Source organism: Liolophura sinensis, chromosome 1 (genome assembly GCF_032854445.1).
Source record: "Liolophura sinensis isolate JHLJ2023 chromosome 1, CUHK_Ljap_v2, whole genome shotgun sequence".
Classification (NCBI taxonomy): Eukaryota; Metazoa; Mollusca; class Polyplacophora; order Chitonida; family Chitonidae; genus Liolophura; species Liolophura sinensis.
This window is the reverse complement of record NC_088295.1, coordinates 77295314-77322196: the sequence shown is the minus strand read 5'-3', so window position 1 is coordinate 77322196 and position 26883 is coordinate 77295314. Positions and strand designations below refer to the sequence as shown.

General features: G+C 37.2%; 2 protein-coding genes across 2 annotated transcripts; one reads left to right on the top strand and one right to left on the bottom strand.

The window, feature by feature from the left end:
- Positions 1–1730: 1730 nt before the first annotated feature.
- Positions 1731–19497, bottom strand: LOC135461565 (centrosomal protein of 70 kDa-like). Its single transcript, XM_064738722.1, has 19 exons — positions 19458–19497; positions 17521–17595; positions 14958–15057; positions 14573–14699; positions 13400–13496; positions 12333–12506; positions 11982–12067; positions 11175–11243; positions 10736–10832; positions 10066–10154; positions 9141–9218; positions 8445–8556; positions 7749–7847; positions 7290–7454; positions 6745–6885; positions 4938–5109; positions 3812–3926; positions 3267–3346; positions 1731–2452 (listed from the first exon to the last, which is right to left on the bottom strand). The coding sequence occupies exons 1-19, from the start codon at positions 19485–19487 to the stop codon at positions 2391–2393; spliced, it is 1968 nt and encodes a 655-aa protein (XP_064594792.1). The 5' UTR covers positions 19488–19497; the 3' UTR covers positions 1731–2390.
- Positions 19498–19698: 201 nt separating this feature from the next.
- LOC135461583 (fas apoptotic inhibitory molecule 1-like) lies at positions 19699–24674 on the top strand. Its single transcript, XM_064738749.1, has 5 exons — positions 19699–19762; positions 21447–21582; positions 21906–22128; positions 22500–22549; positions 23317–24674. The coding sequence occupies exons 2-5, from the start codon at positions 21469–21471 to the stop codon at positions 23464–23466; spliced, it is 537 nt and encodes a 178-aa protein (XP_064594819.1). The 5' UTR covers positions 19699–19762; positions 21447–21468; the 3' UTR covers positions 23467–24674.
- Positions 24675–26883: the final 2209 nt, after the last annotated feature.

Sequence of the window (26883 nt, the reverse complement as noted above, 5' to 3'; positions counted from 1 at the left end):
AGGGAGATCTGTGATGGAGTCAGTGGAAGGGAAAAAGTTGTTGGATGTGAAGTATCAGATCCATGAAAACCAGGTCAACCTAAAAGAGATGCATGGAGATAGGACAAGAAACACGCTGCGCACTTGCAAAAAAATCAAAAAGCACCACTGTTTGCCATGAGCCAGTTCTTTGTAGTGATTACAAGGTATTTAACACAACATTTACACCTCTCCAACAGTCTTCTCTGTGATTTCACAAATTTACGTTTATGTAGAAGAGTACAAAAAGTGAATCAGGCATTTGAAGAATAGCAAACATCCTTCCTACTGTGACCGACGAAAAAGTTGCCCTCATTATAAATGACCGGTAAAATTTATCAAGAACAGGACATCCCAGTGGACCGGCATTCCTTCTTTGATGATAATGGGGAACTGAAGTTCAAAAAATAGACCATTACTGGAAAAAGGGAAAGCTCAACGCAACAGCAACAAACATGAAAGGAAATTGCAGCTGCAATTCTAGGGATTAATATCTTTGTTAGACATACTATATACATGTACTACATAATAAACCGCTCAGATATTGGGGCAAATTTTAAGTGCAAATTTGTATACTCCAAATGCTGTGAGAAACACTGTTTTGGACCAGCATGGTATGAAGACAGAGCTTAATTCCCCCCTTTTGAGTCCCTCCCGTAACTTTCAGGTGAAAAATAGCCAGAGAAGATGCGGCTGTTTTAGGTGGGTACTGAATCCTTACGTCCTGTTCTGTAAATTGACGCCTTCCTGAGCGTCAAGATGTCTGCAAACTTTGGGAAAACTAACTCCAGGGTTCTTCGACGACGTATCCTTACAGGTAACTCTTGTAACTTTCAGATGAAAAATGGCGAGAGCAGATGCGGCTGTTCTTGGTGGGTACAAAATTTTTCCGTTACGTAAACCCACAAGCTTTCACAGGGTCAAATTTGCCTCCAAATTTGAAAAAAAAACCAAAAAAAAAAAAAACAACTCAGGGTAATTCGACGACCTGTCTTTACCTCCGCATACAAAGCAGCAAACCACATGGTGAAGAAATTGAATGTTTGTTGTCACTCTTGTAACGTTTTTAACAATGACCTAAATGGCGAACCCCTGACAGCTCGTAACTTCGGTTGGACTTTCATGAAGTAACTCAGTGGAGACTACCGACTGTTTGCGGAAAGAATGCACAAAACCAGCCTCATTACTGATTTTAAGCGCCATTAATGAACCCTATTTCAGTATTTTTATGAACACAAATTAGCAATATATATGTATATTATATAAAGTTTAAAGCCTGTAAATTCGGGTAACGGCAGCAAATCCACTGGGCACAGAAAACTTCAAAACCAAGCAAGTAAATACAGTTCATTTATTTTCCGTTTCCTGTAAAAATCGGTACTGTACCCTATTAAATGTAACCAAAATGTGCGCGCAGAGAAGTTTAAGACACCATGATACAAATCTGTAGTTGAAATCAGTAGCTGTTTTCATTCGTCACATAAGCCTACCTATATATTTATCTAGGGTAATAATAAAATGGTAAATTCATAAAAATACAGATATTTCTGTATGTGTATATTTTTCATTTCTGGAAATGAAACAGGTGTGAACATAGGACCATTAACACCACACCCACAGTGTAGTGGCCCAGGTTGATATAACACTTACTGGTCAAGCCTGAAAATAGGTGCCTGGCGTACTTTTGGAACACCCTGGGAGAAAGTGGCACCTATTTTCAGGCTTTCTAGTATATGTACATTCGAACCGTTAGGAATGTACTAGTAAGGGTATTATCTGAACATGGGCTACCTACATGTACAGTGCTACAATACACCATATTTTGAAATTCCAAGATAAAAATTAACTGGTTTTAAGGTGATATTTGATTATTATTTAAAATAGCATTGCATGTAGTTTATAATAAACCATGCATCAAAATACTATTTATAAACAGACATTCCCAACTAGAGCTACCAATATTCTACATCTGCTACACCTTACAAAACATTCACATTTATATAAAATAAAATGTAGGGGATTCATCATTGGCACCATGTAGCATATACATTGTAAAGTGTGTGGCTCATTTCCTGCCTTTGGTTTCATAATGACTTGGATCATATTTAGACTTGATCCAAACCAAGTTCATGATAAAGATTGCTGCCAAAGAGCACATATTTTCACTGATTTGTAATAAGTGTATATTATATAAATAAATAGTCCTACTGTATCAAATAAAAACTTACATACATGCATTTCTAATTTACAATTTCACATGATAACAAATTGTTTACAGAAACCAATCTGTATGAATGGAAGATGAAGACGAGGTTTTCTTTAATCTGGACTGGTGCACCTGAACTTGGATATCCTGCATTCTTTAACGCTTCTCAAGCAGCCAAAAGTTTCAGTGCTCTTACTGCAGGAATGACTTGATCCATCTTTTCTAAACCTGCAAATGAACAATATGTTTGTAAGTATGATGCATAATAATGTCACCCAGTACTAAACCATCCTGTAACATACATGTAACAAGTAAGAAGGCATGCTGAACCACTACAGTTTGATTAAAAGCAGGAGGAATGGTTTGGGTGGGGGGGGGGGGGGGGGGGGGTCATCAGTGGCTTGGCAGATTGTTATAAATATATTTATTTATAACATCTTACTTAAAGACACATTGCAACTGGCATTTATGCTGTCGAACTCCTGTCTTACACAGGACTCACAATTTAGACTGTTATGTCATATATGTGTTTCACAGAAAATGAATACTACAGAATAAAGGAAGCCATTTCATTACATTGTTTGCCATCACGATATGCCTAAAAGTGTCAATCCTAGCTTGTGGGTCCTAGATTTTGATATTAAACAAAAAAGACTGTGACCACACTTAATTTCTGAAATCTCTCCTATGTTCATAAGGACAGAAAGCAATACGTGGCTGCTGACAATCAAAGCCAACAGAAATTTTACATGTAACAGCCAATATATTACTAGAATTTGAAACAGAACATTTAATTTAATGAAATTTAAGACATTTTTTTAACGTGTAATCTTGTTTCCCTATCCTGGCAATATAAATGTTGTCAATAAACCTTGTCGATGAAAACAGAATAGTAACACTAGACCCTTGTTCATCAACATGAACACACTTTTAGCGTTGATGTTCACTGTCCAGCACTCATAAGCCTTTACCTGGCTCACGGACTATCTTTCAGAGGCATGTGTAGGTAGCTATTAAAGAGAAGGGGAGTTCTTACACTTACCCAAAATATCTAATAGCTTTGTCATGACTTCATAGAAAATCGGGAAGAAGACAGAATGTTCCTCTAATCGTCTAATGACACTGCAAATAACAACAACAAACTTGCAATTAACAAAGTTTCTAAATAGAAGACTTGAAACCAATCATCTGAATATTTCCTGAGACAATGTGTAAATATTGCTAATAACACTGGACACACTGGAAATCAGACACACTGGCAAGAAGTCGTACAAGATCTCTTTGTAAAGTGCCACGTGGTGAAAGTTGTGCTGTGCACTGTATAAACAAAATATATAAATACAAAATATCTGTGCCTTCCTCGCATGCAAGTAAACGTGTTACGAAAACAAGTCGTTTGGATATCTTTTCTGCAAGTAATACACAGGACAGATTTCTTGATAAACTCTTTTTTGGTAGCATTTACATACCAAGTACATCCAAGACTGGATAAATACGCACAAACTTAGGGAAACGGAGACAAAAGGGCCACGAAGCCAGCCCAAACAGACAAACTAACAAAATGGAATTGATGTAATTTTATCTTACCTGTCCAAGTCATCAGCCTGCAACAATCGTCTCAGCTGATCTGAAGTAGTAGAGTTGTGAGCCTGACACAGTTTTCCCACAGAGTCTACAATAGCTGTGGACTTTGCATCCTCTTCTGCAAAGTGGGCAATTCAAATTCAGTATATTACATGTACTTGTAATCTTAAATTAGATATGCATCTATTATAAAAAATACATCAAAGAAATTGTGAGCACAGTTAAATATTTATCCTACATTATAAGAACAATAAGGTCAATTATTCATGTGTCAATTTCACTGAGTTTGTGTTTGGTCACATTGGTCCGAGCAGTGTCCACGTTAAGGTCACTATATGTAGCAGGTAACAACAACATTTACCCTTATGAAAAAAGACACTGGTGTCCCCTTGTGTATCTTCACTGTTTAGAGACTTTCTCTCAGGTAATGCATGTTAAAAGTTTTCTTTTAATAACAGAGCCAATATATAACTTTATTTCATTTTAAAAGTGATATGGTACAGGCCTACAGAAAGTATTAACAGTGAAGGACATCACAGGCCTACAGGAAGTATTAACAGAGAAGGACATTAGGATATTGCACAGTGAAGGTTGAATACAATAAATATTGTTCGTGTGAGAGGTGTGAAGCATCAAGTGGGTTATCATTTCTACCTTTCATGAGAACAATATTTATGGTATTCAACCTTAACTGCAATATTCTATTTATTATTTATATCCTGATATTCCCTCTACATGTATATAAATGCATATCACTTGCATATCTGTTGCATCCGGGGGAAAAAATAATCAATGTTTTTTTACATGTTTACGTAAATTAAGCACATGAGGCATTTCTTCTACCTCTTATTTTTTGGCAAACTATATATTGCGCAAAAGTGCACGGCCTTGTGATGTGGTCCATGAAGATATCAATGAATGTAGCAGACAGCATGTACAAAAGTATTTCCTGCAAGGTCAACGGTGGGTCATGGGTCAACGTCTCCAGAAGTGTAATAGCAAAATGTAATAACAAAAGTAATATCTAACTAGTGAAGATATCATTTTCATCAGTGAAGGATATACTGGGATTTCAATGACGTATAAATAATAAAAATGTTATGCTCACAATAGAGCGATCATTACTTACTGAGGCCAAGGATATTTCTGAGCGTATGAAGGACATTTTGCACCTCTCCATATTTGGTATACAAGTCATTCATCCTGGGGAAGACTCCAGCAATGTGGGGTACTTCAAACAACATCTGGAAGTGTGACACAATATCTTTGAGCTGTTGTTTTGACAGACCATCATCTTTTCCCTGTAAAACAGAATCAGATGTATGTTTGATAATAATAAATATGTTTTAGTCATGATAAACAGGCAAGTAACTTTTGTTCACAGATTCTTGTGAGTCTGGCTTAGTTTGGCACCCTGGCAAAAGTGTTGTTCTTCTGAAGCCACTGACTTCCCTCTGACTACATGCAAGAATGTGAAATATCAGTTTCATAAGCAGGCAGCGAAATTTGGCGCGAACGAAACCGTCGGTCGCGCAACGGTTACGTGCGGTTCAATTTGGCTAACCGGAAAATCGGTTAGGCCAACTGTCCAACGAGAACGTTCTTAGAGTCAGTGTGCATTAGGTAACTACAGATAAACTGGACTGAACAGCTTTCATAATCACAACGCGGCCAGTATGGCAACGCGTCTAAAAATAGAAACATCGATTTCAGCCACAGCCAGCTGCCTGTGCTGGTCACATGGAAATGTAATCATTCATATATGCTTTACAGGCTTTGAGATAATACTCAAATTATTTATTTTGACTTATCTTTTCACGATCACGCAAGTAAATAAAACAAGGTTACCTTTTCATGTACATGTAGTTTAACTGCTACTCGAGCGCAAATTAGTCGAGTCTACCGTACAGAATGATGGAACCCTTACGGGACCTCACCGGCTGCGTTCTGATTTAGAGCACAGGCCTGTGACGTCAAGGTCTCTCCCGGCCCTGTAGCGAGTATATATATACTGTATATATATATATCACTATGGTAAGACTCACACCACGTGCGTTGGAAACTGCGTTAATTATCAGTAATCAGGGATACCAAACTCGCTCCCCAATACCGTAATGACACTTACTGGAAGTACTTAATGTTGGACTGGGCATATTGCAAACATATAAGCCTGTATTACGGAATTTCACGTAAAAATGTGCCACAGGAGTCAAGTACCAACCAGGCAACACACAATGTTGAAACACCGTGTGAGTGTAAAATTTCTCTTTCTTTTGTTCACCAACCTTACGGTATGAGCTGCTAGATATAGAAAAGAAAAAAAAATAACATTGAGCTGAATACTTTTATTAATGATCCATAATGATGCCTGAAACATAAACCACGTAAACAATTAGCGTAACCAATCGTTATCGGGTTGATAAACATACGTGGCGTAACCGAATGATCGGTTAGGCGAGGCGGAAAAGACGTAACCGATTTCTGGGTTTCGCCGGCAGGCCAAATTTCGCTGCCTGCATAAGTGATGCAAATCATGGTCTTTCACCTTTATGCAATTAATAAACATAAATATCAGGGTTATACTTTCGATCAGTATCTAGGTATCCGATTCTTGTAATGACTCCTGTAAACCTATTAAAACTATTAAGTTTTAATTAAAAATTAAGACAAAAGTTACATTAAATTCATGTTTTTATTGCAATAGAATGCACTAAAAATCATAACAATGGAATCACCAAATTCTGTTTAATTCTATATGCATTAAAACCTTGACTTGGACTACGTTAATTGGTGCTAGATTTGGATTAGATTGTCGTGGATGTCTGCAAAGCTAATCTTCAGGAACTGATTTAGATACTGGTAAAAAATGACGAAAACAAAGATCTGAGTATTGTCCTAAATCTTCCTAAATTTTATTCACATGTAAGCAGTCATACCGAGAGCTGGTGTACATCCTCATCCTCTATGAGTCGATCAATCACTGCCACCAGCTTACAGACAGGCAGGTCATCAGACAAACTGAGACGTAACCACGGGGCCACTTTATGTGACAGACGCTTGATGGCATCCTGAAGACCCTGATAGAATCACAATCATCAGATATAACATAGCATCACCGCACACCATTATCACATCAATACAGTTCAGTCACAAACATTTCCTTAAAAACAGAAAAATAAAAGTGAATGATGAAGCAGAAATTATAATTAAAATCACATCACAACCCAGTACAAGAGTGCAGATGATGACAATGATCACAATGATATTTGTAATCTGTACTCATGCAAATAAGGAGGCAGTGGAGGTGTAATATAGTTTTTAATGGCCTTTCCTTTGATGTTCATTCACTTTTTTGATTTGTTTTTTCACTTAAAATACAATGACCATGGTACAAATATCTAAAAACATACAGTGCATTTAAAAAATCAAATAAATATATCTAATGCTTGTTATATAAAGGTAATAAGCACTTTGTACTTACAGGTAACTGTCTTTCATCCTCCCTCCATTGCTCTATGACAGCTAGATCATGGTCCATGCCCTCATCAGAGAGCTGCTCAGAATGTTTAGAGATCACCCGTTTGTGACGTCTACTGCCAGAGGTGCTGGCTAAACTCTGTACTATATAGTGTACATCTAAGGCAAACTGTAACACACCAAGCATAACATTACTCAGAAGCCACTACTGATTGATACCTAATGATTTTTGTATCATTGTGCAATACAACACATTGAAACTTTTTATAAAACAAAACAAAACAAAAAAAACAAAAACATTCTTACATTCTTTCAGAATAGTAGACCTTTGATTATTTGTACAGAACCGTATATGCTTAACTTTGCTTTATCAAACCTACATTTACCCCTTCTGTTACATCACAACCTTTCCATTTCTTTTCAGATAAGACCAGAAAGAGTAAGAGCCTCATCGAGTACTTACCCTTTCAAACCTGTTTAACTCATTTTCACTATCTTTCTGTTTGTGTACAGTTGAAATGATATCTTCAACATCATCAACCCCGATTTCTTTGCACAGATCCTGAAAAACGGATATCTACAATTAATATTTCAATGAAAACAATAAATTGCATTACTACGTAGGTTATAAGAATAAACAACAAAAGTACATGTACATTTTACACTAATGAGAGATTCAAGGATGAAGGCAGAAGGTCCAAATGACAGGAGAATGTAGCGTTTTCTTCTGTGACGTTGCAGTGCGTGTGTACTTCATCGTTTTCATTTTACTGATGAAAGGGGTATAATAAATGATGTGTAAATATAAACTATATTTGAAACATTCGAGATACATTAAATACCTGTGCGAAAGCATTAAATATATGAAAACAAGAGAATTGCTCTGGCCTTGTATTGATGGTTAACAGCCCCTGAAAACAAATTTATGTAGAATTTTACTTAACTTGGATCATACTTATACAGAGGGCTTACATACATGCTACTGGTGGATCCAAACAAAAAAGACATTACTTGTTCTAGGCCATGACTCTCAGATCTGATATCACTTTGAGAGTCATAACCCAGAACTGTAGCTAAGACTTCCATGAGCAGTGCTTTATGTTGAGAGCATGGCCATGTGAACCAGACCCTTCCTCAACACTTCCTGCCACTGACTGACCTTGAGGTACTTTCTACAGTTCTCTACAGGCAGCACATCCAGATCATCCACACTGGTGCTGTATCGTCTCTTACGTCGGTACAAGTCTTTGCTACTTTTCTCTCCGGACAGACTACAAAATGGACAGAGAGTGTGTTTATACATTGTTAAGGATGTCTACAATGTATGTGTTGTATTAAATTAATTTTTTTATCCTTTAGTATTACATGTATTAAATTCTGACACTTCAAAACCATACCAAAACAGTCAATAATGTATGCTACCAAAACAGTGAGTAACGTATGCTACCAAAACAGTCAATAATGTAGATGAAAAAAACAGTGAGTAATGTATGCTTTTGAGTAATGTATGTAAACAATGCAGCGAATAATGTAAACAAAACAGTGAATAATGTATGTGAACAAAACAGTGAATAATGCATAAAAACAAAACAGTGAATAATGTATTTAAACAAAACAGTGAATAATGTATGTGAACAAAGCAGTAATGTGTGCAAACAAAACAGTAATGTATGGAAACAAAACAGTAATCCATGTCAATGAAACTGCACTCACTGTATGCCAATGAAATAGTGAATAATGTAGGTAATATGTAAGATGGAATTAGATGATAATGGATAAAGTTTGAAAAGTGGTGATGAGTGGAAGATTTTTACATTATCAAAACACTATATCATTAAGGCAATGAGAAAACTACCTGATTTTATTTGAAGCCAAAACTTTTTCTAGCTTTTTTATTCTTTGCTGAGCAGCCCTGTAATCCTTCATTAGTGGTCTGAAATATAACATCAAGTTGACTGTAAGCATCAGAAACATTTACCTTCAATCTATATCTGACAGATGATTAAAATTTGCTGGTGTCTAAACCATATCTTATAGTTTATAAGGACTGGGGACTAACATTAATTAGATACCTTGATTATAATGGTATGAAGCTGTGACGGTACTTAAGCGAGGAAGACTACATATCTACAGGCTGATAGCTGCATGTCACATGAGCAAAATTTTACTTGTCATCGAAATATCCATTAGAAAATATTTTATTTATTTATTTTTATTGGTGTTTTACACCACACTCAAGAATATTTCACTTATATGACGGTAACCAGCATTATGGTGGGAGGACACCGGGTGCACCTGCGACCATCCATAGGTTGCTGCAGACCTTCCCACATACTGACGGTGAGGAAGCCAGCATGAGCTAGACTTGAACTCACAGCGACCGCATTGGTGAGAGGCTTCTAGCTGCGCTAGCGCCCTAACCAACTGAACCAAGAAAGAATGGAGACCCCCTTCTAATGGAAGCCCCTCCATTAGAAAATACAAGAGGCTATGTTTGCCAGCACAAATGGAACAGCCAAACCAGTAAGAGCTTAACAAGATCACAAGTTTAATACATTAATAAAATAAAACAAAATAAAAAAGTGACCTAAAAGATTTTCATACTATGAGAGACCTCTAGTAAAGTATGTGTGTAAAGTATTATCCATGACTAAATAAACACACATAACCTCAGTCATAGCTTAACAGACCCATATTCTGAGGTAAATGAAGCTAAAGCTTAAGGAATACTTTGAGACACATATCTAATAAAATGTAGCAAATTTAACTTGTGACCTCACCGTCCTTCCAACTCCAGTTTGAGTTCTTCGTTTCTCTCATCCAGATTCTTCAACTGTTTTCTAGCTTCTTTAAGCTGCTTTTCATAAGTCTGTTGGATAAATGTGAAAAAATATACTACATATCATGCTCAAGCTGCACTTCACGTTATACTTAAAAAAATAAAGATAATAATAATGTTTAACAGAAGTTTCACGCTCTAAGCAACACAAACTACATGTATTTTTGCTGATTGTTGTCCACCTTTTCTAAAAGCCATTAAAATAATATACGCTGGTAAATGTGTCTCAAAACCTTTGACGTCTGCAAAGTATCAGTATAGAATACAGCTTAAGTGGATGTCCAAAATATTTTTCATTTGATATCCTCAACTCACCAATTCCTGAACCTTTCAATGAGTCTCATGAGTAGCTGTTATAGCAGATTTCCAATGTATGAGCAGATGTACACAGAGTAACAGGCTATTAGACTCTTCATTTTTACATTATCAAAAAATTCACTGCTTCATGCACACTGTAAAGTTCAGCCCAGTTATTCTACTAACAGACCTGCTGGCCACTACATATATGAATAACAAGCTACTGGCAAATATATACATAATGGCTTATTTAATTCACAGCAGAGGCTTAACAGTCAGATTTGTTTGACATGTTGTCACAATTATACCCTTACTTTTAATAGCCCCTGCTCACTGCTAGAAACCAGGTCAGTACTGTGTAAGTGGAGTCCATTGTTGAAACGCTGAGGTAAAGAGTCTTTATCAATAGCCCTGAACAAGCACAAAAGAATAGACTTACATATTAAGACACAAGTACATTTAGGGATTAACACAGTGATGAATAATTTTAGATGAACACAATATGTAAACAGTACAGTACAACAGTGACGCCAAAGTATTACCCTGATAATCAGACCATAGGATATCAACCAGCATTGTTGGCCCATTTTCTATCTTTCATGCTTTAAATGATCTTGTGGACAACCTATGAAACACAATCATTTTGTCTCATCCTATAATCTCAAAAGATAAAGCATTCAGTATGCAGGGTTGGTTCATTCTGATCATCTAACGCACAAAAATCCCAACATGAATCCTTTCTTAATGAAGTACCTGAGGTAACTGAGCTCTTTCTGTAAATGATTCACCTTGGTCTCGTAAGAGTCTATCACATCCAATAACCTGTAAAACACACACAAAATAGAAAACACATTCACACACTTCAGTGTACATCAACAACTTCCATTTGTCAGCTATTAATAACACTGCCATAGCTTTCTAGTTTTGTAGGAAAATCCATACTTCCTCACCAAAGCAGTCACCAGTATTGTCTACTCTCATGAAACAAATCCTGAAAAATGTACCCTATTGCTTCTAAAATTTGGGACACCTGGTTTCTTCATTTCAGCCATTATATAGGTAATTCAAAAGGCTGGGTAGAGTATTTTACCTTCAAGACTACTAATATCTGTCCCAAATTTTAGAAGAATTAGGCTATGTTGTTTAAATGTCAATTACAACATAGTGGTGGGATGAAACTGGCCTTGTTTAGTACTGATTTACACTTAACTTGAACAGGTAACACCTACATGTAGGTTTCCTCTGCCACTATGTAACTGTCAACAATATAAATCTACCCCATCGGTGTTAATATTAAGAAATCTCAAGAACATCTAACCATCATAGGAAATGAAAATTACTTGAACACTGATGACAATCTTTCCATTAATCAAAAGTAACCATATGGATGATGTGAGCAAGTTTCAGACACAACGGATTATCTATTGAAATATACATGTAGTAGGCATGAAACAAATTGTCTCAGAGAGATTGAAAGAAAGGATGAAAAGTGAAGTCCCGTCCCCCCACACTTTCCCATGAGGATCGGCTGGGGACTAAATATCAAGATCTGGTACTAACTTCTCATCCATAACATTATGTGCTCTGGCAGTTCTTTTCCTAAATTCTTGGAAAATTTGGTTCTGTCGTAAAGATCGTTTTTCTTCCTGTAAAATAAAAAAAATAAATAAATACATAAAAGGCGCATTTGCTCGACATGTTATTACAACCTTTATACATGTACATTCAAAGCTTTACTCAAGCAAATAGTTCAAAACAGATTAGTCTAGACTACTTCATTCACATTCTTCATTCAAAAGTTTTGCTGCTGAGGAGAATTATCTGTGGCCAGGACACTGAGCCTATCTGGTGAACTCCTTTCAATATCTGAACATTTCTGTTAATTAATGCCTAAGTAAGACGAAACTTTACCTCATCACTTAATTTCTGTAATTTCCTCCTCAGCTTTTCTATTTCCAACTCTTTCTTCTGGCAGCTGTCTTCCAGTTGTTTACACCTGGATGACGGTGTGTATGACTTGGATCTTGACCTTTCCAGTTCATCATTACCCAGGGAACTGCTCACATGTTTTTCATGCTCCAGCTCCTAACCAATATGATCAGATATATACACACTATTACTACTACAAGTACAGGAAGTATTAAAATAAATTCATACCAACCAAGTTTCAAAGAATACTATATAACAGTACACACACGGTTAGGAAACGTGACATGCCAGATGAATCGGGACAAGAAATGTTCACACAATTATTTGCTTGATTATGATTTGTTCTATATTATTTGACTGGTGTTGTGATCAAGAATATTTCACCCTAATGGTGGTTTGGTACACCACAATAATCCTGATAAAACAACACAATAAGAGCTTACAGGAAAAGACCCCTAAACATCGAAGTAGGCATCACTAAATAGACCATTTAAAACTGTGCCTAAATATACTTTCACTTATTTTTTTAGATTTTCGTGAAAAGAGTTAAAGGCGCTCAGACATCTAAATCCTAAGGTGGGCTATACGGACAATATTGTAAGGAACTAAGGAACTGAAGTTTATTCATCTCTAATCACAACAATGAAATTTGGAAAAACTGTCTTTGCGCATGAATCAAAGAGTACTGAAATAATGTTCCCAAAAATGGCTTCCTTCTGTGAACATCAGGAAAAAAAAGTGATGTGATGTCAAGAGTTAGTAGATAGCGTCAGTATGACTCATGAAGCTCACCATGGTATTTAAATATTTGAATGCCTTTCAACACTATTAAAAAAATCTGAAAATATAAATGAAAGTCTTTTTACAAACAGTTTTCAGTTGTCTGTAAAATTCATAGTTTGGTTTTATTTTACTTTAATTCAAACCCACAAATTCATTGGTATAAAGCTAAGGAACTTCAGTTATCAGGCATTGGCTCTTCTGAGCAGCGGTGACCCATAATAATTTGTGTTTGGTAATTAATGAGTCAAAACTGTACCAAAGCTTACCTCAACCCTACTTCTGGAGCTCTCCAACATCACCTTTAAGTCCTTTGCTTTGTTTTGAAACTTTTCTGTGAGGTGTGACTGTTTCATTAGATCCTCTCTGGTGTAAAATAAAAAAAAAAAAAATTTTTTTGGAAACTTTTTGACAAACACTGGAAAAAATACATTTTAAACTCCTCTAAGTGTTGTCCAACATTAAGTTATCTACTGACAACAACCAAAAACTAGGTAGATGTTAACATTAGTATGTGCCAGTGTAAGTGCACTTATGGTGGTCTGAGTTATGGTGGGTTTAACAACACCTAAGCAGTGTTTGTTGTGTAACCCGATAATGTCGAACCTCGTTTCGTACCAAGTCAAATCCCTCAAATGCGCAGCTTTCTCCAGATTTGACTTGGTACGAAACAAGGTTCAGCGGTATCAGGTTACACAACAAACACCAAGACAAGGGCATTAAAATTTATTCTACCCCTAAAAATGAAGAAAATGGGGCAAAAACGGCACATTTCATGCCGTTCTTTTCCCCTCTCTCCACACAGGTCACGCATTTTAGACCAATCAACGACAAGATATTTCAAAGCTGTGTATGTATAACGTCGTGTCTCATTGCAGCGTGACATAGGAATGTAAAGGTTTACTGCACGTGTATTATGACGTCATACTGCTGGGCTCACACTGAAACAAATGATTCTTTTCCCACATCATGGCATCTAGGTGATAAATATCACAAATGTAAAAAAAAAAAAAAAAAAAAGCCATATACATTAACTGTGCGAAATAATAGTTTTATCACCAAGGAAATTCTGACAGTTCACTTTCATAAAAATCATAAAACAAATCTAACAAGTAAACAAACTCAAGTTGACACAAACAGTATGAAATCAAATTACTCGGGGAGGTATACGTACTGGCCGGTGTGTTGTGTGACACATTCGATGTTGTTTGAAAGGTCATCTCTATTTAATATGTAACTTTGCACAAGGCCTGCAACTAACAGTGGGGTAGTATTTGAGGTTGATGAGCTTAACAGCAGAAATGGTTATAATGAGCATTTTATGATTAATCAAAACTAACAATAACTTAAGCCATTTGTTTACAAGTTTAAGGATAAACATAATAAACAAGAAAATGTGCATGCAGAGCCAATCAAGAAGAAGCAGGAAAGTGTTGTCATACTTGAGCTGGTCATTCTTTGTAATGAGGTCATGTATCAGTGTTTGTCGTTGGTCACAGTCATTCATCAATGACAGAAGTATCTCACGCAGCCCCAAGGATGCAGCTTCCTCTAAACATTCAACCTTACCTTCAACAAAAAAAAAGAAAAGATAAAAAAAGCATCATGATCCATGTCAACACATTCCACTGTTGCCCATCAGCGAAAGTTCTGGTATTGATGCATGCTTGATTAAAGGTATCACATTCCACTAAAGCAGTGAAAATGAAATATCCATAACACTATATATAACTGAAATCATTTGTTACTTATTCAGTAAAAAATAAAGTTTTACTGTATATCCTTGACTTAAATGAAAAGTAAAAAAAAACACAGCCATAATCATACCAGATAAAGACGAAACCTGGGAGAGAGGCAGAACTTTAACGGCAGCCAGACCATGATGGCGGAGAGACTTATTAACATCACTCCAACTTTTGTCATTGACCTGAAATTAAAAAAAGTTGTTTAACTTCAGAGATGGATCAAGAGTACTGCTTGCATTATACAAAGTGCTTATATAACTGTTCCTAGTACAACCCTCTTTGGTCAACTACAACAGATGCCTTTTAATGATCGAGTTAATTTTACAGTTCTTTCCCCTTTATTTAGAGCCATCAATAACACCGGTGCAAGTCATCTGAAAGAATTGTTTTTGCCAAACAAATATGTTCACACTGCTGCTCTGAGCTCAACACGTTATAATAAGTACATTCCTATTCAACACTCTTACACATGTGCACTGTTCAAACCAAACAGGGAATGGGTCAAAATGGGCCATCTCCTACTCCCTTGGTTTGTGCTATGTACATGTGTGCAGGGGATCCAGCCAGCAGGCAGGGTGGGATGGGGTCGGTAACGGGCCGTCTCCCACTACCCTGTCTCACCTGCTGGTTGGGACAGTTTTCCGCGGTAGCAGTCATACTTTTCCTTTGTCACTGTTTCTATGTAGTACTGTTTTGTTTGTTTAGGCCTTGGGAAGAACAGTTTTGTACAAATTGACTGAGTTACCTTTAATAAATAAAGACATTATTATCATATATAGAATTGTACAGAACTACACTGCAAATGAAGCAATGCTTCTACACAGCACTTCACAACACCAGAGCCACCACCTTCACTACCAGAATAAATGTACCTGTAAGATTACAAGAGAAAAAGTATAAGACACTGAACCAACTACAACAACAGGAATATTGCACTACAGGGCAAATTTGTCCATTTGTAACACAAATATACTTTCTGGAATCCTGTCCCTGATACCTAACTTACCCAGTAATAATTGTTGGAATAATCAATAATCAAAAACCATCATGTGTGATTGTGTGAAATCTGTACACACCTAAAATTATTAACTGATAATCAAATCACTGACCAATTGACACTGTTACTTAAAGGTGATGAAGTTTAGAGCTAGAATCCTTCAAAGTATTTATTAATTTGATTGGTGTGCTTTTTTACACCGTATACAAGAATATTTCACGCGTACAATGGTGGCTGGTACCGGGCAGAGACCAAGGGAAAACCAAGACCATCAGTTAAACCTTCCAAAGTAAACCCAGAGAGGCAGACAGCATGAGCTGGACTAAAAGCAACTGCATTGGTGAGAGGCTCCTGGGTCATTGCACAGAGACCCTTCTTCAAACTAAAAAAAGCACCCTGTTGTTTTGTCTCATCACAGCTGTGTTACCATTGTGAAAGTCACTAATACAAGGACAATTCATGTAACTGTGCATCAAAGACAGAGATGCTCCTCTAATTAATTTCAGAAATATTACATGTTCTATAAATGTATTAAGATACATACAAAAAGCTTGTATGTAAGACAGCAAAAGATAATGATAATATCTGAAATATCACTCACAGCATCTTGGTATTGAAAATCACACTGTAAAAACAATAGGCTATAATTTAATTATATGTATTTCCATTACCTGATATTGAATACAAAATTTAAAGGACAGGCAACTTCAGAATTTCACAATAATCAAAAGTCATATCTATACCAAGTCAATGACATAACTGACAGTCTTTAAAGAGACGGTAAGCTAGTAGATGACAGCAGAGTTCGTGAAACTACGCTTGTCAACAATGTGATTGTACTCAAAAATATTTCATTTAGAGACATGATTATTTATTTATTTATTTGATTGGTGTTTTATGCCATACTCAAGAATATTTCACTTATACGATGGCGGCCAGCATTATGGTGGGAGGAAACTGGGCAGAGCCCGGTGAAACCCATGACCATCCGCAGGTCGCTGGCAGACCTTCCCACTTACGCCCGGAGAGGAAGCCAGTAAGAGCTGGACATGAACTCACAGCGACCGCATTGGTGAGAGGCTCCTGGGTCATTACGCTGCACTAGCGTGCTAACCAACTGAGTCACGGAGGCCCCTAAATACGATGATGGTTATAGTTACACTGAAGAAGACTGTAGTGCTTGCAGTAAACTTTGGCAAGTATTTAATACATGCATGCCCATGTGAGACAGACAGATTTTCACACGTACAGAAAGCTTGACGCCATTTTGATGGATATCCGATGAACTTTACTGTCTGAAAAAAAAAAACCCAACCTAATCAACCCACTTATTGCCACCAAAATCCTGAGAAATCCTGTCTTGGATTGAGCCAATGAGTTGTGAACCCATGGAACTCCTGATTCAAAATCAAGTACCTAATCTTAAATGCGAATTTATGACTCTCTTCAGTCAAGCCAAGGAAGCAATAAGCATACATTTATGAAAATGCAGATGCTCCTGTCTTTCAGTCCCCCAATGTATCAACCATTTAAAGTGTAAGGAGTTCCGGACCTAGGGTGTCTTCCAAACCCATATATATATAGTTTTGGCATCACTAGTTTGGGCGCCCAAAGAAAGGAAAGACAATAATGATACCTATAAGCTAACCTGGTAGGAGGTCTTGTAATGCTGATCATCTGAGCTACTTGAAGCTTCTGAGGTGGAGTCATCCTGGTCGAATGGCTGACACAAAGAAAATGAATAAATAAAATATATAAATAAATGGTATAACAACATTTGCAAGTAGCTTAAAGCATCACTGCATAAAAAAAATTAACAAATTCTTAACCTTGTTCCAGTAACATGCTGGTACTACCTAGCCACTTTGTTCTGTAGTTTTGACTTGACAATGTCATATCTCTCGGACTGTTGTAATGGGTCGAAAGCTACCTGCCACTCAACACAACTTGCATATAACCAGGATATTACTCAAAACACCAGCTGTCTGCTGCTGGATTAAAGATAAATAGCTAAATCCATTAATACCGGTCAACTATTTCTTACCGTCAGGTCAAACTAACCTTGTTTCAAGATGATGTTACAGTACACCAGTACGTGAAATATGCCTCTCTATTAAGTCAGAACGATAAAACCCATGACCATTCGCAGGATGCTAGAAGGCCTTCTCGCATATGAGCAGGGAGGAAATCAGCATGAGCAAGACTTGAAATCACAGCGATCACATTGGTGAGAGGCTTCTGTGTCATTGCGCTGCACTAGCACCCCAAGCAATAAGCCACAGAGGCCACATATCTCTCTTCTGTTATCTGTTTAATGTGGGGCATGTAGATGTAGGCCAAAATGCAGTTATTGATCGTTATTGCATGTACAGGTCAATTTTTCATCACAAAATCACTGATTATGGCACGTAGACTTGGGGACTAACATCAAATAGCCATGTTCCCAAGTCACAGACAATATTACAGTTTCTAACTTATGAACAGGGGAATTCTATCTTAATCACAATATAAGATCTCTGCCAGAAATGGGACGCAGCAGAGATAACATGATATTAGCATGATCACCAGATTAGAAGTCAAGGGGTGCCAGGCATCTATTTCATAAATCGTTACAGAGCATATCAATTAACATGTTAGCCCAAAACTTAAGGTGGACATTCCTACCGCAAAGCCCAGCTGTGGTCACTTATACACTTCCATGAGGGCAATTTCACTCAAAAAACTGGCTTGAACCCTATTTTATTTTTGTTATTCACCGATTCCCTAAAACGCCAGAAATGTAATATATCAAAGACAGCATAGGAAATCATCTTTCAATAGTAATCCAGCGGTTTAAACTTTCGAACTGGACAACTCAAATCAACATCTGCCATGTTTGGAATTTCTTCTGTTTCATCAACAGGCAGGGTGACGGCTGCAAAAATTTTATCCCACCCAACATTCTGTTTTTTGCTTAAAGGCATACCATTCTTAAAGAGAATGTTGGGTAGTATAAAATTTTCCCACTTACAGGGCATGTCATTCTTAAAGAGAATGTTGGGTAGGATAAATTTTTCGTGACCCATCACCTAGCCCGAACCTAACAAAAAAATTTCGGTGAAATCGGTGGATAGCAAAAATAAAGTATGGTCCGAGTCGGCTTTTGCAGTGAAATTGTCCGCGTGGAAATGTATAACTTTTATTAACATACATTAACATGTCAGCACATGTTTCATTCCACCGACATGTATAGTTCAGTGAAAAACTCTGTCATTCAATCAGATTTGTATGTAATTTGCAAAGTGAGTCATTAGAAGAATTTTTTTTGGAAATTCCAAGACATTCTTCATAATGACCTATTAAAGGAATGGCAGGTTTTCTGCTTAAACATCAGAAAAAGGTCCATTTCAAATTTAGCGCGTCGTCTGCAGATTTTCAATTCTTAGCGATGTTGGTTGTACGTGCACAGTGATTTTAGCATAACCAAGAGTATATTAGTGACAATCATCCTGAACCTAACGTCATTTAAATAGTCACAGGTATCAGTTTAAAAATAATTAATAATATCTAGTCAGTAAGACGGTAAACCGTCAAAGTTTCACTTACACGGCCGAAACGATATCTAGCGTTCGCCATTGTTGTTGTCATTTTCTTCGCAAAAGCAACAATTGTAATGAAATCAATCCTAAAAATTACAGGTACAAAATATTTATAGCATTTTATTTATGCAAAATTCATGGCTAAAAAATAATTCAACGAATTGTATTATAAACCACTTAGGTCTTAGATTAATCTTCAGCCCGCTACTAATTTCACCAAGGTGCCCGGATTGTACACAATCTGTTCGGAACTCGAGCCGGGTGGACGTTACGTACAGGTGCAAGTGTTTCACCGAAACACGGTTTGGATTGGTACAGTGACTTATTTATTTGTTTGTCTTGTACGGAATTGTGAAAAATATTTCTCTTGGCAATGTGATGGGTTCGGAGATGGATTTAATTACTACCAACCCATCATTAAGCAATACTGCAACTCGCCTGTTTGGTTGCCTGAAGTGAAGTAAAAGGTTGAATCATGATACTACTAGACTGAGCTATGATGTCTGTTAGTGTTGTCTGATACGTATTGCCTGGCTGTCTATCTGCAGTTGGGTATGAAATCTATAAAGCTCCACAACTTTGCACATATACGAATTATAAACTCCGGAATCCAGAAAAGTCAACTTTTTAGGTAGACAATTTTCTGTCGGTAAAAAAAAATTAAAAAAGAGAGAAGTGCACCCAAAAAAAAAAAAAAAAAAAAAATAAAAACACACACAAAACAACTCAGACATTTCCTGTCGGGACATGAACTGATAATGGAAGCTGATGAGAACACCCTCAGTGTATTGTGTGGCCAATGGGAACTTTGAAACAGTGTGACTGATTGACGGGAGTGAAAGGTTTACGAAAAGATCATTGGGTATAAATCGGTTGTACTTATCGGGTTTGTGTATGTATGAATGAGTCCAAGATTTATCTGACCTTAGGTCTGGCAAAATTTTAACCCCAAACCAAAGTCAGAGCGCATTCCAGTTGAAAACCTGATGCAATTATCTGCCCTCGTCAAATATGTCAAGGCTATCAGAATCGCCATTTGCTTTGAGCATCACCAAGGAATCTCGGCACTATGCCGCCAAGGAAATAACTGATTGATGTTGTGCTTATGATAAGTCCACAGACAAAAAGGTAAGGAACATAAAATTTATATTAAGAGCGTGCATGGAGACGTATTTGATAGATATTTTTTGTCTCAAACGCCGTGATATGCTGCCACGGCATCTGCATCAGGTTTTCAAATTGAGCACACTCTGACATTGACATTGGTTGGGGGTTAAAATTTTGCCAAACCAAACAAAACAGATTGGCCTTTGTCCCTATTCTTCAACATAAGATGGCTATTTTGTTATCGCCATGCTAGGGGGATCATGTGATCTCCAACTTACAGTCAGTCTTATAGCATACTTGTGGTGCTTACCACTGAGCGTGGTGCTTACCACTGAGTGTTGAACTTTCTACTGAGTGTTGAGCTTGCCACTGAGTGTTGTACTTACCACTGAGTGTAATGCTTGCCAGTGAGTGTAATGCTTATCCCTGAGTGTTGGGCTTATCGCTGAGTGCGTTGCTTACCACTGAGTGTTGTACGTACCATTGAATGTCGCGCTTACCTGTAAGTGTTGTGCCTACCACTGAATGTTGTGCTTACCACAGAGTACAATACTTACAACTGAATGTTGTGCTCATCACTGTGTTGTACGTGTGTTATACTCACCAGTTAGTGTGATGCTTACCACTGAGTGTTGTACTCACCAGTTAGTGTGATGCTTACCACTGAGTGATGAACTTACCACCGAGCACTACACATGTACTTACCACGGAGCGCTGTATTTACCATCGGGTGCTATACTTACATAAGGTGCTGTACTTACCACTTAGTGTGAAGCTTACAACTGGGTGTTGAGCTTCCTGTTCAGTGTCATGCTTACCACTCAGTGTTCTCCTTAGGATTCTCGCACATTTCTTGTCTGACATTGTCTTATTTCTTTGTTTGCCTCAGATGTGCTTGTGACTGTCAGAGAATGTCTAGTGATCTTGTGGCTGTCTGGGAGGTGTCGCTGGGAGATGGGGTTCATACAATAGAATTTGAACATGGCACAACATCAGGAAAACGAGTTATTCGAGTAGATGGAAAGGTAAAGGGCATGTCTGGTTATAAAATTAGTTCTCCATTCTTGGGTTACCTGGAACTAAATGTTTTCCGATGAATAAAATGAATGAAAGTTGTGACTATATGGCCTTCAGTGACCGTGAACTACACATACTGTTAATTGTTTGTCTTTGATAACGTAAAGTTTAATTAAAAATTCAATGAAGCAGTGAAAAAAAAAAACAATTAAATGTATTATGAATTTCAAATGAAATGTGTAGAAAATCATAGTACTTTGTTCCATGCTGTTGATTTTGTCAACAAAACTGAACATGTATGTTTACCTTCTCTTTTATGTTCTCTCACTAGGAAATTTACAGAAACAACTGGATGTTTAAATTGGTGGGAAGAGAAGACTTTATTGTAGGAAAAGCCAGGTGTCGCATACTCATAGATGCAATCAGTGGCTTTTCGTATGAATACACCTTAGAAGTAAATGGAAAGAGTCTGAAAAAGTTTTCTGAAAACCAAACAAAGATATTGCGGTCTTGGATTTTGATGATAGGAGAAACAGGAATTAGGGTTACACTTGGTAAGATTCACATATTTGATGTTTTTATTGTGTGCCTTGTTTCATTTAACCTTTACACTGCATCCGGAAATATTGTCTTGTAATAACCTATAGGATAACATTCCAGTGATGAAGCTGGGGAGAAACTTGTTGAGGATATGAGTGGTATTATTTAATGCCATAAAGTAGATGAAGCCTGTACCAAACATTGAAGACAGCAGTTGTATACTTGGTAAGCTTTAAATATGAGAAATTCTTTATTCATGAAATACTGAGAATATATGTTGTATTCAGTTGTATTCTGTTGAGTTTGTTATTGTTAAACATAGGGAAAAAATTGATTTTGCTCATATGGATAACTGAGATTTTTTTGTTTGTTTTGTTTTTTGCAGAAAAGGATACTTTGGATGTCTGGGTAAACGGTGAAAAAGTGGAGACTGCGGTAAGAGTGAGTTAGTGTAATGGTCAGTATTTATTGCTGAGAGGGGTGGCAGTTAATCATGAGTGTTTGTGAACTGAATAATTAATTTTACATTTTCTCTGTTTGCTCAGTGGTTTAATCTTGACTGTGTTTTCATAAAGTCTGTCTTTTCAAGGCTGTAAGTGGCATAACGGTTAGAGTGAAGTCGAGAGAGTTGGGATTAAACCGTGGTCAGGTCATACCAAAGACCTTAAAAGCACTTGCTGCCTCACTTGGTGCTTAGCGTTGAGAGATTAGAGCAAGGAAATCGGAATGATTGGGCCCATTGTTGGTATAATTTGGGATAAAATATGTAATATTATTTAATAATGTAGTATATAATATTGTATACGAAATATAATGTGACTAGTTTTGGTCTGAGGCTTGATGTGTTCGGCATGATACTTCTTTGGCAGCCACACTTTTGCAGCCACAAGAAGGCATAGTGTGTGTACACGCACCTAATGCCCTCTCATCATTTATGACTGAAAAATTGTTAAATACAACGTAAAACCTCAAGCACACATAAATACATACAAGAACTGTGTGACTGTCTTAATAAAGTATTGTCTTTGTGAAAGTTTATCCTGCGGTCTAGCATTGAACATATTTTCATAAGGGCTCACTTTATGACAACTATGTGGCTGCTATCATTCCTTTTGCAACATGTAAATATCATATACTTTGCTGTGAAGTGAGAAATGTTGTACTATGTAAACTATATTAACATTGTGCTTTAATTGTTTCAGGGAGCATTCGTTGACGATGGTACAGAGACTCATTTTGAAATTGCAGGCCGATCTGCATATATCAAAGCTACAAGCAGTGGAAAGAGGAAAGATGGCATTAAACACCAGCTCTTTGTGGAGGACCAGGAAATTCCCCTGGCTAAAGACTGATCTCCGGGGACAAAACATCATGGGGACCAAAAGTTACTTAACACACATGTAACATGACCCAATACACAAACATACGGACAGCTGGTGCATCAGTAATCAAACTGTGCTGATCCCGATGTTGTGAAAGTCTGTGTTATCCTGCAATGGCTTTAAGACTCTAAACTAGGCATTTGTTTCTAGTTATCAATGCTTTTCATCAGTTTTTACCTTTTGATCGCTTTGTTTTATGTTTATAGAATGATGGACACACATAACAAACATGCATACATTGTTGACCTACATACCTGAGTGCATGTATATGGAGCTTCTGTTCAAGAGAGTTTCGTAATCGTACCACGACTGTGGTAATTTTTTTACGACATGACTGAGGTGATATAAATGACATTTTACAAATGTATCAGATTTGACTTGATCTGGTACATTTATAATGTGATGTGTCATCTGTAGCAAGACAAAAATCAATGAAAAATTTTATTCTGTAAATTGTATCCCAGGTGTGAAATTATCTGATTATTTATTAATCATATTTTTAAAAACAGACAATCACATTTTATCCATGCAGGAAATATTCATCTTTACAGAGACAAAACATTGCTGTGTTTGCTAGTATTTGACTTTCTCATCACTCAAGTCTTTTATACTCATGTGTTGAATCTCTCATAAACCTAACTTCTACTTTAATAATAGCTAATATGCCTTATATTCACACATGGAATGAGTTTATGACTTGCATAATCTGATGGGTATGCATGTACAGTGCAAACTTACCAAGCAAGATGCACCTTATTTGCTTCCATTTGAATACAATTTGAGCTCCATAATTTTAAACTATTAAAGTGTAGTTCCATTTCTTAGTTAATACGGCACAACACCTAGAAAGAATTCGTTAGAATTGTCTGTATCATCTGTATGAATTGTTCATATTTTGAAAATATTTTTCCAATAAGTGGTTTCTTGAGAGTGAACATGATAATGTATTGTTTACCTTTTTTTGTTCGCCTTTCCACTGTGAAAAGTTATTTGTCTTATGTTGTACATGTCTACATATGTGTGGTACTAATGTGTGGTATGTATCTTCATTTGTTCAGGAATTCACTAAGGAATTCATCGTGATCAATTATCAGCAAAAACTGACATTGCACAACACTGGTCCATCTCTATCTGAAACCAGTCACAAAAAAGATTTTGTGTTTTTATTTATTCATTTATTTATTTAATTGGTGATTGCGTGGTACTCATAAATATTTCACATATACAACGGTGGCAAGCATTATGAGGTAATCAAGGTTAAAGAGCACTGAAACATGAACGTTTACAAAGTCCTCTGAAAGAGAGGACTGGGCCTATTTGACAAAGCCTGTTAATATCAGTGAAAGAAAATCTTGCAGGTGTTGAGTACTAAATGTGGAAAGATCCCGTATGCTTTACGTGAGGGGAAATCTTTCCTAATTTAAAATTGTATGAGATGTAAATTGAATTTAAATTTAAATTTTCACTTGGTTCAAAAAATCGCCTTGTTGAATCGGCCCCAGGTTCTTAAGGTAGTGATGACATGTATTCCATTCTACAAACTTCATCTGTTACATTGGGTATATACTATATACGATTCATTTTCCGTCCATAATAGGCCAGTGTATCATTATAATCATGGCCGAATGTGTGATTCCTATTGCCGTATGTTCTGTATATGATGGCCGTGTGCTGTATGAAGTGTATATGTTTTAAATAATAAAAGAATGGACATCACATTTAAATCAAGGGCTTCGCAATTCTGCTATCAGATAGGGCTAACCACACTAACTGCTTGCACCCACCGCGCTGCTGGTTTATATATACATGGACTTGCCTGTACCATGGAGGTAGAATAGAAGTAGACACTATTCGGCCTGTGGTTGACTGACCTGCCGACCACATGTTGGTCTGTCTGGTTATGAAAAGGCTTCATGCAGGCTCTGTGATGTTCACTTTACCTTACCGATGTTCAGCTAGATTTGCTCAGAAAAGGAGCTTTCTCCAAAAAACACATAAAATTGCCTCTGTGTGGCATTTCCCCCTGTACGTACATCGTAACTAACTGGTCACCAAGAACGGTTATAAATTGCTTATAAAATGATCTATGAGCACAAGTTTGACTGACAGCTGTACGAGGCTTAGGTTGTTACAGCGATGTGAAAAAGACCGTGCTGTAATACGACGGGCTGTTCTCCCGTAGACCTAATAAAAACAGGAAGGATTAATTAACACCTCCTTATATGTCTATATATAGACTCCAAAGGTTTAACCCCTCTACAGAAACCTAATTTCCCATAGATTTATGTACAATAGCAAATTATTTGCTTTCATTTCCCTGTGGACACATGGCACTATGACCTCTTTATATAAGCACAAATGAAAAACGCGAAGAATTAAGTCTCATTTTTTTTAGGAAGAGCATGGCTGATCGAGACCATTGAGAAAGGATATTCACGCAGAAAAGTTGTCCGAAAACTGTCGTATTTGTGGGGAAAGGGATGTTATGCGGACAAGTCCAGTCAACAGGACAAAATATCAGCGTGAGTTTCTGAATTTCTTAAAACTTGGCATTTGCCATGATGTTATCGGGGTCCATCCAACTTCCATCTGCGGTCTATGTCCATTTATCTCAGTGTTGAATACAAAACTTCGTACTAGTCTCAATCAGCTTGAGCCGTGTTACCTCGTGTTATCAAAACGCGTGTCCTGGCTGTTCGTCTGTGAAAGCCTCGCGAGAGCGCTTGCGCGAAGGGCTGACCAAGCCATCTTGTCAAAACAGAGACCGGCCCACGTGGTGTCGGTAACGTACATTGACCACTTTAAAGCCCCTCATAGTTGTGCCTCCATCTATTCTACCTCCATGCCTGTACCAAATATACGTATTTGGTTGTGTGTATACATGTACGTGCCCACAGCAAAGCCGTGGGCTCAAGGAACTGAACGGTTCGACTTATGTTGCGTGCAATACTGTTCAAGAATATTGTCTCTGTGGGTCACTTCTTTTGGCAGGTGTTCGTGAATTTGTGCTCAGGCTAAACTTAGACATGAGTTGGCAATTAACATGTTAGGCTGCATTTAGGGCCTACCACTTACTATAAAAGCTTCCACGTGCTTTTACTGTCAGTCGCTACAGCAATGCCATGTGCCAGTAGACCTCTGTGTCCACCAGAGTACAATTAAATCGTATAATAGTGGTAGTTAATATTACGCTTGGACTTGTGTTCCTTACTTATAACTAAATGTCAGAGACTCGTCAGTTGTGTCAATAGCCAGGTGACATAACGGAACAACTATACAGGCGGTTGTGTCCCAATGCACCATTGCGCCATTCTCGACTTACGGCAGTCTGTTTTCCTCTGCTAAAGACTGGTGACTCAGGTTGGGTAAAGTTTGTTGTATTTGGAT